The following is a 16,204-nucleotide window of genomic DNA, read 5'->3' as shown; positions in this document are numbered from 1 at the left end:
GCTTCAAAGTCGGTGTGCCCAGCGGTGGCATGCCCACTGCAGCTGGGGGCCTCCCCCCTCGCCTCCTCACAGTGACTGCCCAGTGCCTGCTGGCTCCCCCGGCCCCCCACTCTGGACTGCTCAGTCTGACCTCCCGCTCTCTCAGGCCGAGCTACGGAGCCCTGTGGCGTGGGGCGGGCAACCTGGCCTGTGAACAAGGCTGCGCCTGGCTGGGCCTGGCAGGGGGACCAGGTGCGGGCGGGCAAGCCGAGGCTGTGGCCCCCCTTCCACCAGGTTGGTGCCCGGCTGCCTGGTCCGAGCAGAGGCAGTGAGGAGGCCTGGGCCCACGCGCCCAGCTGCAGGTCCTGGCTCGCCACTTCCCAGCCCTCACTCATAACCGGGGACAGTGTCTATCGCCTGGGGGGCTGCTGAGGACGCAGGACGTCGTGGTCTCGAGGGACGGAACCAGTGCCCGCCAGGTGGGACGCATTCAACGGATGGCAGGGTCTTCCTCCTCTTGCCCAGCGAAGCCCTGACCTTGCCCTTTGGTCAACTCTGGCCCACCTGCTCTCCATCCTGGAACCTCGGCAGTGTCCCCGGGCCCCGAGGACACCCTGGCCTTCCTCTGTGAGGCTTCCCCCCCAACCGCCGTGCCCTGGGCAGTGAGCCACTCCCTCTTCTGAACTCCGTACTTCCTTGACCCCTGTCCTCTCTCCTCCTCGTGGATGGTTTAAATGCCTCTTGCTTTTCTGTTCCTGGGTCTGCCCTCGACAGACCTCGAGCCGCTCGCTGCCGCGGGCAGGTGTTCTTCATCACGCCCCTCCTCTTCCACTCTTGTCAGTGAATGCTTGTTGAACCACCGGCCAGGAGCGGGGACGGCCGTGGGAGGAAGGTCGGGGTGAGCGTGGCCAGCCCCGGTCTCAGGGAGCAGAAGGACGAAATCCCTGGGCAACACTGCTGCCACAGTGCTCGGTCACCTGACCCTGCCCAACAGGGACCATACCCTAGATGGGAGCAGGAATGGGGCGGCAGGTGGGGGGGGGGTCCACTGCCTGGACCTGGGGAGCTCTGCTGTAGCACATGCCTGCGAGGGCCAGCCCCTTACCAGCCCCACGTCGCTGAACCTCCACCCCATCCTCAGGACCGGGTATCAGGTGGGAAGAGAAGTAGCAGGCTCAAAGGTGCACATCAAGACAGTAACAGCACGTACCCCTTGGGGTCACCTGCCCCAGATGTCGGCCCGAGGCTCTCAGCAGCCTCGGGAGGGTGCTTTCTAGCCCTAATTCTGCAGACAAAGCAACCGAGGCACAGAGAGGTTAGGGAGCACAGGGCCGGGCCTGAGCCAGATCGGTGGACCTCAGAGCCCACGCTCCCAAATGCTGCCCCCACCACCTCGGTTGCAGGCTGAGCCAGCCTCCCTTTTTGGCAGCCACAGGTGGCAGATGAAAGGAGAAAACAGACGCAAAGCGGGCAGCTAATAAACCACAGCTATTCCAGGCCCCAGCGCCCCATTCCTGGGGGTCCTGTTGGTGCACCCCCCATCTCTCCAGCCTTGGGTCAGCCTGTGGGGGGGACTCCGACTGCTGCTAGTCCTTGCTGTCCCACTTTATTCAGGTCAGGATCCCGCACGGCACCAAGTCAGTGAGTGCTTCATGCACGGGTGACCCACCAGCACCCATCTCCCTGCCCGGCTGCGCCGGCCTGTGTGAGCATACCTGAGCCAACCGAAGCCACACCATCTGGCCTGTGCAACGACAGATCTGTTACAGATGGACTTGGCCTGGGCACAGGCCTCGTGGTGAGTGCACTCCTGGCCTGGGGGCCGAGACTCCCAGGCCTGAGTGTCCTCGGTGGGCCATCCCCGGGGGCCTCGAAGGCTGTGAAGGGCAGACTGTTCCAGCCCCTTGCAGGCCAGCATCTGAGGGTCTGAGATCTGAATTCAGGGGCCAGCTCCGAGCCGAGGGGGCTTCACAGTCCCACAGTGTGCCCCCCTCATCCTCAAATCCCTTCTGCCTTGGGCCTGGGGCAGCCCACCCCCGTCCCAGGAAAGCCCTCAGCCTCCAGAGGCCCCTCACACCCTCCGTCCCTGCGCTGGGTGCGGAGGCGATCCTTCCTCTTCCTGGTAGGCCCTGGCTCATCTTTGGTCGCATCCCTTTCCCTGTCCTGTTGAAACAACTGGGTTGCTCAGGTCAGGATCCCGCACGGGATCCGGTGTCCGGTGTTGCTCCGGACTACTTCCTCTGGTGAGCTCCCCAAGGGCAAGGTCTGCGCTTTCCCATCTCTGTGTCCCTGCGCCTGGGGCCTGCCACTCAACAGTTATGACTTCATGATGTTACACTGAAAATGTCTTCAGGGCAGCTCAGTCTGGCCATGGAGGGTGTGTCTCAATCAGTGTCCCTGTGTCCCCAGCAACGGCATGCAGCCCGCCCCCCAGCTGGGCCGTGATAGTGAGGGGGCAGGGCTGGGGTGATGGGGGCTGTGCCCGACAACGTTCTAGTAGCCTCCCTATACAACCAGAAGACTCTCTGGGTTCCTAGGACCCACCACAGCCTGAGAATCCCGAGTCCAACCTCCCCAAACCTCAGGAGGCTGTAGGTCAAGGTCCATTTTTGGTCACTTTAATTGTAAAAACCAAGACATTTATATAAATAAGACCGCTGTGTAAAATAGGATTCACCCTTCTACTAAAACCCTTCTCCCCACGCTCAAAAAAGAATATAGAAAACCCAGCAGAGATAAGAAGTACAAATTAGCATGCGGTCCCTGATGAGAAGTAGCTGGCAGGCCAGGATTCCCTGCCGAAACAGGCCTCATGGTGAGTGCACTCCTGGCCCGGGAGCCTCGCCGGAGGCTCAGTGACACCCACACCCTCTGCCACGGGTTACCAAGTGCATGGGTGGAGGCGGTACAAAAGGTTCACGGCCTGGCGGCTGGGAAGGGAGGGGAGGACAAGGGAGAGGCTGCTTGTTCCTCATGCCAAAGCCGGGGACTCTGGAGCTATTGGTCCAATGAGATGCAGTGGTTTGTTCAGCCTGGGGTCAGATTGGGAAGGGGCTTCTGGGTGGTCACCACTTCTCCAGAGGACAAGGGGAGAAGCTGCCTCCTTGAGAGGACAGGCTCCTCCTGGGGCCATCCTGCGTATGGCCACTAAAGACAAGGACAGCGAACACCTGCCAGCAGTGCTGGGGGTGGGAGGGCCGGGGGCTCCGGGGGAGGCAAGGAGAGGGCAGCCCCCCAGCAAGGTGGGGCTGGCATGTCCTTGTGACAAAAGCTCCAGCTCCCTGCCCTCCTACCCTGTCACATTTCCCACCCTCCCCTGCATCGAGACCACAGCCTGCCCTCCCCTTCACACGCTGGGAGCCTGGGGAAAGATGTCCACACGCTCACACACAGGTATGAAAGGGTGAAAGGAAAGACCCCAGACTCTCCTTTGAAAAACCAGGACCTGCCCGGGGCTGTTCCCCCGTCCCCTGATAGACGGAGGGAAGAGGCCCTGCAGGGGACGGGGGCAGGGCTGGGGACAGTGTCAGGAGCACTTCCAGACACACACAGCCAGGGTCCCCCCGAAGTACAAGTAGAGGAGGTTCTTCACCTCATGTGTGATCTCAAACCCAAAGCCCTCGCCGATGACCACGTGCCAGGAGGAGCCGAACTTCTTGTCCATGGTCTCCTTGATCATCTTGGCAGCGCTCTGGAATGGAGAGGACAATCGTCAGGGGGTAGGAGGGGGCACAAGTCAACCTCCTCTCTGGGAAGCAGAAGTCTTGGCAAGAGAGGAGCCTGTGGCCCTGCTGCTGTTCTGCTCTGGAACCTGCAGAAAAGGTTTCCACCCTGGCTGCACCCCCACCCCTGCCAGGGGCTATAACACAGGGACAGAAGAACAGACATGACCCTACCAGTCAGGAAGACAGTGGTGAGGGAGGGAAAGCAGACACGGGTCTGCAGACAGAGCTCTGGGTCTGAGCTCTGGCACTACCCCTTACGGCTTGTTTTTGGTGTCAGCACAGCCAGGCTGTGCTCGGGCGGGTTGTCCCTGACAACCTGAGAGCCTAAGAGCACCTTGCGGATTGTATGTGACCATCCTCACTTCTAGGTGTTGGCTTTCCCTTCAGGGCACAGAAGGGCTTTTCCCTAATGGGTTTAGGGGCTCTGAGAAGAGAAGGCAGACTCCTTCCCTCAGTTATGGCAACAGCCCCCACTCCTTCCTGTGCTGGTTCTTTCAAGAAGCTTCTTCTGGCACGATGTCTAGGGAGGGGCAGAGGAGCCCGCCTTGGGGGGGGCAGTCCCACGCTCAGGTGCGTGCTAGCACCAGCACTGTGCCCGCACCACCTTGGCACACATCCTCACGAGTGCCCAGGGAGGATGCAGCGTCTGACTCCCCATTACAGACCAGGACACCGGGGCTCAGAGACGAGAAGGGGTGTCTAAGGTTAAAGAGCTCGGAAGGCTGCGGACAGCATGTGAACCTGGGCCTGGCTGGCCTGAGGCCCGAGCTCTCATGGGCCGGGGGCTGCCTCCCCACTGGCTGCCATGATACTTTCTCACTCATCCCCAGATTGATGAAGGGTGTTCCTGCGTCAATGCCGACTGGCCGTACCCCCAGCACCCAGAACAGTGACTGGCACGAGAGATGGTGTCTCACATCTTGTCTGAATGGATGAATGGATACATGAATGAATGCCTGGCCAGGCGCTGTTCTCCACTGGGATGGAGCCAAGGGGAAAGGTACCCTATTCAGCAGGCCTTCTGAGACGGGGACCCCAGGCAGGGCATTACGGAGAGCCCTCTGGGGCTGGACATGACCAGCAGACCAGTGCCTGGAGACAGCACCAGCCTCTTCCCTTGCTGGCCTTCCTTGGGCTTTCAATGCTTCCAAAGGTGCTAGCCAGGTCCCAGTAAAACTCTCTGGAGCTGGATGTGCGAACTGGGGCCACTCGATTCACCCACGGGGGTCACCAAAGGCACAAGAGGCCGCCTGTACCGATGGCAATACCTCGTTGTTGTTGGAGAATTTCTCACAGGCCGTGACACATAGCTCCATGGTCTCCACTCGCATCTCCTCTGGCATGTCCGAATGCTAGAGACAGGGCAGGGGGACAAACAGAGAGAGGCTTAGCCCGTGACCTGGCCTTCTGGGCTGGCCTCTCTGTCCCAAGCTTAAGGCATGGACACTGGGTAGCTGCCCTGGCACAGCCCTGGGCAGAGCCCAGAGAGTGACTCATATCCTGACTCGGGGTGTGTGGCTGGGGGGCAGAGGACACGGAATCCAGTAGAACCAAGTGGGCTCTAATGCCCAGGCCCCTCTGCGAGGGCATGAAGCTTCATCAGCATCACATTCCAGCCAGCAGACATGGGGAAGGAGGCTGGCCCAGGCAGGAGGGGATGCCGGTTACAGAAATAGCTTATAAGCGGCCCCAGAGCACAGCTGGATCTCACCTCAAAAGTGTGAAGAGACAGCTTGGCTGCTCTTGACGGTCCTGGTTTTTCCTGCCTCTGGCTGTTCTCTCATCCACTACGCTGGATCCCCCTCCTCCTCCTGACTGCGGGAGGATCCTGGGCTTCGTCTCCACCCCCTCTCTTCCCCAGCAATCTCGCCTCTAGGAGATCCCACCCTGTCCTGTGGATTTGTGTATCTTCTACATGGGGAGGGTTCCCACATTTTCATTCCCAGCTATAACCTTTTTTTTTTTTTTTTGGCTCCAGACTCCTATGTCCAGCTGTCTACTTGACAATCTCACTAAGATGTTTAAAAGAGAACTCGATTTTCCCCACAAACCTACTCTTCCTCCATCTTCCTACTCTTGTAATTGACACCAATTTCTCATCTAAGCTCAGGAGTTAGCTTGACTATCGTGGGCCCTCGTACTCGGCTCCCAACACGCCAGTGAGTTCTACTGCCTCGACCTGACTGTGACCATGTCCACCTCCACTCCATGACCTCGACCCAGTCACCCTCTCATCTCTCTGGGCCCCTGCAGTAGCATCCTCATTGGTCTCCCCCCTTCCACTCTGGTCCCCTAAAACCCATTCTCCTTACAACAGCTGGAGTGATCTTTTAAAAACCAAACGGATCACATTACTCCTCTGTTTAAAACATCCACTGTGGGCAGCCCGGGCGGCTCAGTGGTTTAGTGCCACCTTCAGCCCAGGGCGTGATCCTGGAGACCCGGGATCGAGTCCCACGTCGGGCTCCCTGCATGGAGCCTGCTTCTCCCTCTGCCTGTGTCTCTGCCTCTCTCTCTCCCTGTGTCTCTCATGAATAAATAAATAAAATCTTTAAAAAAATAAATAAATAAAACATCCACTGTTCACCTTTGAACTCAGGATAGAATCCATGCTCCTCACCACATCTGTCACAGTGGCTGGCGCACCTGTGAGATCTGGCCTGCTGTCACTCTGGCCCTCATGTCCTGCCACCCATCTCAGCACTCTGATCCAGCTACCGGCCTTCTTTCTGTTCCTCCAAAACACAGAGCTCACTCCCAACTTGGGTTTTCTGTGCTCGCCGTTTCTCCTGCTTGGAATGTTTTTCCGCAGACATTTGCAAGGCTATCTCCCCAACTTTATTCACGTCTCTGATCAGAGAACTCTTTCCAGAAGCTAACCTCTACTCTCTAGCCCCATACACCTGCTTTATTTTTCTTTAAAGCACTAAGGACTGGAATTATGTTCCTTAAGCCTCTCTTTCACGTGGCCTAGGCTCTGTCTTGTTCCCGGCTACATCCACAGTGCCTAGAACAGTGCCCAACGTGTGGTAGGTGGCCTAAGTAAAGACTTGTTGAATGAATGAATGGATGACGGAATGAAGCGCTGTTGACCTCTAGATCAGAGCCCACAGAGCCCTTGCCTTTCTTCTTCCGCTGTCATGTGGGGAACCAGCTCCTTGCCTCACTCCAAGGCTGTGTGGCCCTGCCGCCCTCCCCTGGGGCTTACCCTGACCAGAGGGAAGGTCTGCAGTCGCTTATAATCAGCCTCCTCTTTCTTCCCTTCTGTCTCTCCCATGATCCTTCCACTGTGACCTCTGGAAGGAGGGAGCGGGGCTCTCAGGAGGTGCTGGCACTGGCAGTTACGACACGCCTGGGAGATTCGGGAAGCAGGCCCTGCCAACTGGGTGGGAGCAGAAAATGTCTTTCCTCAAGGGGTGCTGTAGAAAACAGGAAAAACCAGGAGAAAGAGTTGGCTTTAAACCCATACATCACAAATTAGAAATGTCTCACCGACAATGTGACACCTCCCCGTCTTAACTCCTCCACATCCTTTTCCAAATGGCCAGCAAGTCTGCAGACGGGAGGATGAGTCAACACGAGCTGCTGGGACCCGGTGGTTAAGAACACACTGGTATGCTGCTATAAGCCCACACTGTCATTATCAAGACAAATACTGACTGCGGGCCAGGCCGAGGATGGAGCCTTGAGCTCGCAAGTACCAAATGCAGCAACTCTCCAGGCGCTCTAATGTACCTGGTCCTTATTTCCTAGCACACGTGGTGAGAAAGTTAAATGTCAAGGTCAAGAGCGACAATCCTGGGCTTATGGACAAGCAGGTGCCTCCTTCCACAGGTCCCCGATCTGAGGAAGGAATGGGAGCAGCTCCGGTCCTCCTGGGCAGGCCAGGCTCCCAGCTCAGGCCTCCCTGTCCTGTCTGGCTGGTCCAGAAGGTATAAGGCCTGGGTGTCTGTGCTGGTTCTACTGTTCACCAGCCACGTGGCCTTGGGCCTCAGATGCCTCATCAGTGACACGGGGGTGGTCACATCTCTCTTGGGGCTGGAAGAGATCAGATGAGACACTGTATGTAAAGCGCCTAACACAGTGCCCAGCACGTGGCTACATACATGAGACGTGTGTGCATATGAACAGAAAGTTATAAAGCCTAATACATATGTTTGGATTCTTTTCTTTCCAGATCTAGTTATGTAATAACAGATGGGACTTTTCCTAAAGAGATGAGCCTAGATCCTAAATGTCTGGGAGCATTGCTAGAAATCCTGGTGTTTTTCTTTATTCTACAATTCAATTTATCCTAGAACTCAAAGACTTCTTCACCTCAGAAGAATGTGTACAAACCACCGTGCAGTCAGCCCCGTTTAACCATCTATGCTGGACAAATACAACCCTGTTGTATGTTGCTCCAGTATGTCTCACATTTCCAATTAGGTTTGTTTTCATGGCACAGTCACCAAAGCTGGAAGATACTAGCAGAGTAATTCACGGGCAGTGATGACAGGTGACACCTGCTAGGTGTCCAGTCCCTAGCGCTTCACTACTGCAGTGAGCCCACGGGGAGGCCTGTACAAATGGAGGCCTGAAGCTGCTACTTGGTCAGCCTGAAGTCTTGCTAGTGAGCTGCAGACCTGCGCTTTGACACTCTGGGTGGGCCCTCCTCACAGCGCCAACACACGGGAGCCACCACCAGCATGGTTCCTGTGACCCCAGCACATTTGATGTCTGACCAGTTGGTGACCATGTTCTAACGTGAACTCCGCCCTTGTGTGGCCAAGTGCTGAGCTTTCTATGTCCTTCTGGGCCATGCTCTCAATTTTTGCCCACTCTCTGATGTCTTGGAAGCCTTCTGCGCCACCCCATTTGGTGGGCTCCATCGAACAAGGCTGGAAGCCTGCCACCGACTCTGCCACCACGCAACACTGGTATTTTCTGATTGCCAGTGGACAGACGGCTCCTCTTATCTCATCAATTCTGGACATGTGGAGCACTCAGATATTAGCAACTTCTGTTTCTATGTGGAAGCTGGCAAATGACCAGGCACCACCTCATTGTACTTCCTCCTCCTCATTTCTTAGTTCACAAAATTCAGTGAATTGTTTGGTCTTTGCTCATGAATGTTAAGACCCATCTCCAATTCCATCCTGTCCTCCTGGCTTTCACAAAGGCCACTTGCTTGCTGCATTCTCCACGTTATCAAGGTGTCACAGAGGTGGTGGCCATGGCAATGACCAAAGGCAAAGGGCTTTACGGTTTGCTGACTTGCCAAGATTTTCAGCTTAAAATGATGAACACTGAGTCCTCAGCAGCTGCAGGGGCCTCTTCCACCTAAATATTTCAATTTGATCCAATTTATTCTCAGGGCTCACGTGTGCCGGCCTGGAGTGGCCTGGGAGGGGATCGAGGCAAGTGTGCACGTGCAGGCCCTTAGGAAGGGCAGGGCTGCGGCTGCTCAGATTCTGCTTCAGTGGATGGAATCTTGAATGAAACAGGACTCAGAGGTCAGAGGTATTACCAAAGTCATTCTTCAGGAATGAAGGGGTAAAAGCCACTGGGACAGGTATATATTGGGGGTGGGGGGGTGGGGCGGGCGCGAGTGGGGAACCAGGAAGCAGAGTATTTAGGCTTGAATGCCTGTTCTCTAGGCAAAATGAATTCCGGTCTCTTCCTTACTTTGTAGTCTTGGGCAAGTAACTGAACCTGAGCCTTGGTTTCCACCTCTGTGAAATGGGATAAACCCATCTTCTCGTTCTTAGAGATCTGGGTCGAGCATCAATTATAGGCATGTAAGTATTTGGAAACTGCAAAGCCCCGTGCACTTTTCTCACTGTGCTGCTCTTACTGCCGCCCTGCCGTTAGCCAGGACTTTATCAACATCATTCAACCACGTTTATATTAAGGACCATGATTGCAAATGGCTTTTCCTAACCGCTATCCATACTTCTGGGGATCCAAAAGGGAAGAGACTTGCAGAATAAAAAGGAACAGTTAAAGATGATGCGCTTCCAAATACAGAAAGGTAGGAGAATCTTTTATGATGCTGTATCATTATAGTGCAGCTATAGTCATCCAGCCGCAATTTAAAACCCAGCTGGAAGAACGCTACCAAAAATAGCCGCCCCAGAGGTTTTAATAACCTTATCAATCTTCCGTGAAAACGTGTGTGCCTGACAGCTCCAGGCCAGAAAGAAGTCGCATCAGGCCTAAAAGAGAGCCCTTTAATAATGTAAGTGTGCCCACGGCCAAGGTCCTTGAATCTGCTGGGTACCAGTCCCGAGATGTCCCTGTGCGCAAGGCTGGTGGCAGTCGTGACCTCTCTGGCCCCTTGCTCTCCTCCACCCCTGAGGGCCTCTCTGCGTGCTTTACACAGCCTCGCCTGTGTCTGCTGAGAGGCTTCTCCTAGGCAACAGGGGGCACAGACAGGGCCCTTCCTGTCATCGCCTTGAAAAAGCCAGCGGCCCTTTGCTTTCTGTGCCCTGTTCTTTTGTGACACTGACCTCAGTCGTCATGTATTATTTTGCTTTGGAAGAATCCTTAAGGGGGTTAGGGGATGTGAGAGGGTTGGGAGGAGAAATGAAGGATTCTGGGAAATGAGGCCCGAAGTGTCTGCTAGTCCTCTGAGGGTGCCCCCAGCCGCTCAATGCCCAGAACACTCCTGGCCTGTGGAGTTCGGGGTACCCCCAGTAACCATCAGGATCTGAGAGATGGCAGGCCACACTCAGAGCAGGACATGGCGGTTGTTGGGTGCAGGTTCCACAGGCAGCTCCGGATTCACATCTCATCTGGAAATTGGGATGAAGCGTAGACTACCTCACAGTAAATGTCAGCTCTTGTTGCTGGTACAGTAGGAGGGGGACCTGCAACTTCTTTCTTCATATACTAGTTCAGCTAAACATCTAAACATTCAGCCAAACAAACCAATACTTACTGAGTGGTCACTCTACAAACCACAATAGTAGCATGGATGGACAAAAGTCACAAGAAAATTCTGTAGAACAAGCTGTGGCCGGCGCTAGTGGTGTAGGTACACTGGGTTTTCATTCATTGTTTCATTTTTCCCCATAACCACCTGTGAGGGCAGCATCCACTTCTCGTTCTCAGATAAGGCACTTGGGGCTCAGAAAGGTTTTGAGGCTGGCCAAAGGGAACACAGCCAGCCATGACGGAGCCAGGATCCAAACCCATACCTACTCTTCTCATTCTATCTTCTATGCCCTTTTCCCGGCCACAAGCAAGTCGGAGACAGACAGAAATGCAAATAGTTTCAATTCTCAGCATCCCAGTCCAGCCACCTGTCTAAGGTGTGCCTAGCCATATCTGGGATCCACACTTGTGTACCTTGGTTATCCTTATGCCTTTGCTGGCCACGTCTACCCTCTGCCTTCTGGCAAACACAGAGCAAAGCTGGCAAAGGAAGGAGAAAGAAATCTAAGGACCTGGGAGCATTCATCCAAGATGGTGGTGAAGTTAGGAGGCAACAGGGATTTCAACTATGGATCTCATAGATCAGTTTAGAAAGGGGGAACAAACGCAGGATTGCATTTTTAAGTTATGCTAAGCAAGAGAATTGAACACATCATCTACTATAAAGGAAGGTTTTAAGAGTTAGGAGGAGATGGTTGCAGAATAAAAGACAGTCCTCAGAAAAGACAGTTACCCTTCACACACACATGTGCGCTCACGTGCATACATACACACACACAGGAGGTTGGTGCTGGTGGTGTTGTTTTTAACACTGCCCTTATTTTTTCTCATTTTCTGAGGTCCACTGAATACTTCTGCTGTGCCTTAGACTATGCTGGAGGAGGGAGGAAGACAGATGAAGAGATCAAGACATTTTCTTTATGCGTAACCTAATACAATAAGCAATACTGACTCACGTGGTACCCTCTCACCAACATACCCAAATCTGGATGAAATCCCAAACATTTTTGTCAATATGCAAAGTATAGCAAAAAGTCAAAACCATCATAGCTATTAGCTCTACACAAGAACAGATGCTTCCCACAGACAGTGGATTACGCAGTTTCCCACCCCCCCTTTCCCACTCAAGAGAACAGATTTGAACGTAAGGGACTACGAATGACATTATTACAGAAATAAATTGGAGTTAGCACTCATTATTTATTTTTATCATTCACAATTACTAATTACCGGTGACATCTCACAACCAGTCACGACTTAGCAGCGTGTCAAGTCCAGACAATCACCTGAGGCTGAAAGACCTTATCTATTCTCCTGTAGATGTCCCAGAGCTCAGAGACCAGTGTCTGGCACATGGCAAAAGCCCAACAGATATCTACATTGTGATTAAATTATATTTCATTTGCTCCCTGGGAAAGGAGCAGACCTATTAAATCCATCCACTATTTATGGGACACTGACCTTGAGCAAGGCAACAGGATAGGTGTTCTACATCCAGGATCTTACTGTCCCCCCTCCCCAATAACTCTGTTAGACAGGCACTATCATCCCTACTTTTCTGATGACCACGGTGGCTGAGAAAAGGAAAGTGACTTTCTAGCCAGCTAATAAATGGGAGGAGCTAAGACTCCCTCAGGTATATAGGCCTTCAAGATGATGCCTTTTCAACGACTCCACTATAAGCAAGAGACGGTGTCTGCTTTCAAGGAGCTTATAATCTGAGAGACCAACACACATATACAAGGAACTAACCAAGCAGTACATGCCACAAGGCAGGTGCAGAGAAAGGGAGGCGGAGAGTTCTAGAAGGGGCAGAGGAGAGGAGAGCAGACACATCTTGGTGGCATAGGCAGCATTTGAGTGGGAATCCTGGCAAGTGGACGAGGGTAGAGAGATGAACAAACACAGTGATATCAAAGCAGAAAGCTCAAAGCATTTTCTGGAAGGTCCAGTGGTCAAATTTGGCTCGAGGACAGAACCTGACACAGGAGAAAAAAGCCTGGGGAAAAAATACTGGGGTTGGGTTGCGGAAGTATAGAAGTATTAGAAGGGCTCTAATATCTAACCTTGTGGGGAATGAGAAGCCCTTTGGAGGTCTCTTGGGGTTTGGTGACATGCATTGTTTTCAGGCAACTACTCTGGTGGGCTGGGTAAACCCAGAAAAAAACTGGAGGTAGGGACACCAGTCAGGAAGCTACGGCCCTGGCTCAGGTGACAGGCACTCAAGACTTAAAGACTTGAGCCAGGATGGTAGCTTCAGGAATGGAGATGTGAGGTCCTTGAGGACGCAGAATCAAAGCAACTTGACAACTGCCTGAGTGGGATGGGCAATGGCAGAGTGAGGCACGGTGGCCACGTGACTGAGAAAGACGGCAAGTCAGAACAGATGGACAGGTAAAGAAGTGGGTCAGTTTGATTTTAGAACTGAGTTTAAGTTGCTGGTGAGACATGCAAATGGAGGTGTCTTGTCAGGAGTAGGTAACTACCAAATCACGGATTGTCAGGCACAGAATGGAAGCTACTGAGTCCAACCACCGCGGCAATCCATCACACCCTACCCTCACCCCCACCCGCACCCCCACCCCGAAGCATCCCTAACCAAGGAAGCCCAGGAGAAAGATCAGAGCAGGAGGCCTGGATTCAAGGGTCACATGAAGAAAGGACGGCTGACACTAAGGGAGCTGGTGACACTTCTCAGAGCCAGAAGAACCAGGGAAGTAAGAGACAAAGGAAGTGAAGTAACAAATACTAAACCTCCCCTGGACTGGACTCCTCATACTTCAATTCCTATTACCCTCAGAATTCCCCAAGGAGATAGCCTAACGCATCCTGATTTTATATATCCTCAGCCTGGAGCCCAGGGAGGTCAGGTAGCTCCCTAAGGCCCTGTAATTGGGCATCCAAATCAGGTCTGCCAAGTTCTGTTCACTGCACCCGGTAACTTCCGTGGGCAGCACATCCTCACGGAAGCCTATCGCTGGATCAAGAATCACATTCTAGGACGTCAGAGTCCAAGAGGCCTTAGAGATTATTCAATCCGACTTCTGTTTACAGATGGGGAAACTGAGGCCCAAAGAAGGAAATGACCAGCCCGGAGTCCCCGCACGTCACCAACTGTCCAAGTCAAGCAGTCTGGGCCAAGACGAGCGCGACCACCCATGCAGCCGCGGGAGTGGGGGGATTATTTCGCGAAACGTTGGGGGAATCAAGGTCCTGGTGGGGGTCGCGGCGGGGATGGGGTGGGGTGGGGAGCTCGGGTCAGGGAGGCTGGGGCACCGCGCGGCGGGCCGGGGCCTCGAGTGTGTGGGGAAGGAGCTGCCCGCGGAGTCGCCACAGCGAATCGGTCTCCGAAATGGGAGGGTGGGGGTTGGGAGGAGCCGGGGCTGGGGACCAGCAGGCGGGAGACTGAGGTGGGGCCTCCGCGGTGGGCAAGGCCCCACCCGCCCCGCGACGCCTCTCGGCCCCGACTCGGGCCGGCCCTCCCCGCCCGGCTGCCCGCCGCGCCCCGGGGCCTCACCTGCTCCCGCGGGGGCCGGAGCCGGGGCCGCAGCTAGCGCACCCCCGCCAGGGTTGTCAAGGAGCGAAACAAGAGTGTCTTAGCAACAACAAGGAAGTCCTGCCCCCTCACCGGACGTTGACGGGGATTTCACTTTTTATTGGTGAATGCAAACGTCAATCAATGGTAAAGACCCCCTACAACGTACAGCTTGTACGGAAGGGGGCGTGGCTGGAGGCCGGGGAGGCGGGGCTTCAGTCTTAGTCGTCTTGAGTGGGCCTGAGGGGCCAGGGGGGTGCGGGAGTGGACCTTTTAGAGAGACAAACTTTGAAGGGCGGTGTTACCTTGAGCGCTTCTGTTAGCCACTTGAAATCACAATTTGTTGGTGTCTTGACACTAAGATACTACTTTATTAGGATCTCAAAAGCCTAGTAACAACTAGCACTACAAAAACTAGGCTTAAAAACAACAACAACAACAACAAACCCCTAGGCTTTGCAGCGAGTATTTCACCTGATTCTTACCACAATTTTTTTAAGGTAATGGTATTCGTAACCCCATCTACACTAAGGTTCAAAGAGTTAAAGTGTGAAAGGAAAGAAAACTCCCTGAGATGGGACCAGGCGCTCTCTCCCCTGGGGCACACCCTCCTATGACTTCCTAATCCACAGGAGACCTTGTACCATCTAAAGACACGGTTTGCCCCGAGCCTGCCTTTTCTTCCCTTTAGGAGGGAAAATTAATCCGAAAGTATTAGTAAAGCTAGGGAGAAGGGAAAGGGGGAAAGAGAAGAATCTTCAGATTCAAGTATTGAATTGGTGGATCAAAGGGTCTGTGGTGTGACTCCATGATTTAAACATTTACTTGATCGCGATGGGTACTTCAGGTGAAACCCCACTTCATACTCACTGGCGCTTACTGGGAACTCAGCCCTGGCCAGATGCTGGTCATTCAGAGAAGACACAGTCCTGGGAAGGGACAGCTGTGTCAACAAATAGACACAGAAGGCTATTCTACCTGGGGAGCACCTGGGGGGCTCAATGGTTGAGCATCTGCCTTTGGCTCAGGTCGTGACCCCCAGGGTCCTGGGATTGAGTCCTGCATCAGGCTTCCCTCAGGGAGCCTGCTTCTCCCTCTGCCTGCGTCTCTGCACCTCTCTCTCTGTCTCTCATAAATAAATAAAATGTTAGAGAGAGAGAGAGAGAGAGAGAGAGAGAGAGAGAGACCATTCTACCTGTACTTTGGTACAGGTGTGGGCAAGGTGCTGGTTCTCTCCAAGGAGGGAGTGACTAACTCTCAGAGGAGGGGGTGCTTGAGCTTGCTGTGTCTAAGAGGACTGGTTGGGTAATGAGGGTGGGACAGCACAGGTCACCAGGGAACTGCCATTGACTGACTCCATGAAGCCTGGGTTTTTTTTTTTAATTTTTATTTATTTATGATAGTCACACAGAGAGAGAGAGAAAGGCAGAGACACAGGCAGAGGGAGAAGCAGGCTCCATGCACCGGGAGCCCGACGTGGGATTCGATCCCGGGTCTCCAGGATCGCGCCCTGGGCCAAAGGCAGGCGCCAAACGGCTGCGCCACCCAGGGATCCCGAAGCCTGGGTTTAAGGTGAATGTGGTACAGTGGGAGGTGACAGTGAAGAGGATGGGGGTGAAGAAACAGAGGGAAGTAGGGATCACAAAGGTCAGAAGGGTTTTGAATGCCAACTTCGGGGACTTGGCTATTCCCTGGGAGTGTTCCCGGTGTTCTCTTGGGTGAGAGTGGGGATAGTAGCTGTTGGACAGTTTCAAGTAGAGCAGAAGGATGGTCATATCTGAGTCATGGAAAGATCACTTGGGCGGTGAATATGGTGGAATGGCCGTGGGGTGAGTAGAGAGAAGGAGGGCACAGTGGATTTGGTTTTGAGACTTGGCAGCTTGAGGTGTGCTCGGCCCTTGCCCATTTCCCGAATCGCCTTCCTGGTGCATTCTGAAGGTCCATGGAATGTCTGACTCAGCCTCCAGATTTCCCCAATCCTCTTCGCCAAGTTTCTCCAGGAGATGGAAGTTGGCCTTTGAGGGGGATGAAGCTCTCGCCTCCGCCT

At 54.0% G+C, this 16,204-nt stretch overlaps 1 protein-coding gene across 1 annotated transcript; it reads right to left on the bottom strand.

Annotated features, from left to right (window-relative positions):
* Window positions 1-2,581: 2,581 nt before the first annotated feature.
* DNAL4 (dynein axonemal light chain 4) lies at window positions 2,582-14,239 on the bottom strand. Its single transcript, XM_055329343.1, has 4 exons — window positions 14,140-14,239; window positions 6,913-7,123; window positions 4,973-5,056; window positions 2,582-3,670 (listed from the first exon to the last, which is right to left on the bottom strand). Exons 2-4 carry the CDS (start codon window positions 6,979-6,981, stop codon window positions 3,506-3,508), a joined length of 318 nt encoding a protein of 105 aa, XP_055185318.1. The 5' UTR covers window positions 6,982-7,123; window positions 14,140-14,239; the 3' UTR covers window positions 2,582-3,505.
* Between the last annotated feature and the right edge of the window lie 1,965 nt (window positions 14,240-16,204).

The sequence above is a fragment of the Nyctereutes procyonoides genome, unplaced genomic scaffold (genome assembly GCF_905146905.1).
Source record: "Nyctereutes procyonoides isolate TBG_1078 unplaced genomic scaffold, NYPRO_anot_genome, whole genome shotgun sequence".
Taxonomy (NCBI): Eukaryota; Metazoa; Chordata; class Mammalia; order Carnivora; family Canidae; genus Nyctereutes; species Nyctereutes procyonoides.
The sequence above is the reverse complement of the archived record's forward strand: the minus strand, read 5'-3'. Positions and strand labels throughout refer to the sequence as shown.

Bases quoted from the DNA above. Each gene is read 5' to 3' on its own strand.
- DNAL4 (XM_055329343.1), bottom strand. From the start codon at position 6,981: ATGGGAGAGACAGAAGGGAAGAAAGAGGAGGCTGATTATAAGCGACTG. The intron at 5,057-6,912 runs GTAAGCCCCAGG...CCCTGTCTCTAG, and splicing joins AGACCTTCCCTCTGGTCAGG to CATTCGGACATGCCAGAGGA. The intron at 3,671-4,972 runs GTATTGCCATCG...TCTCCATTCCAG, and splicing joins AATTCTCCAACAACAACGAG to AGCGCTGCCAAGATGATCAA.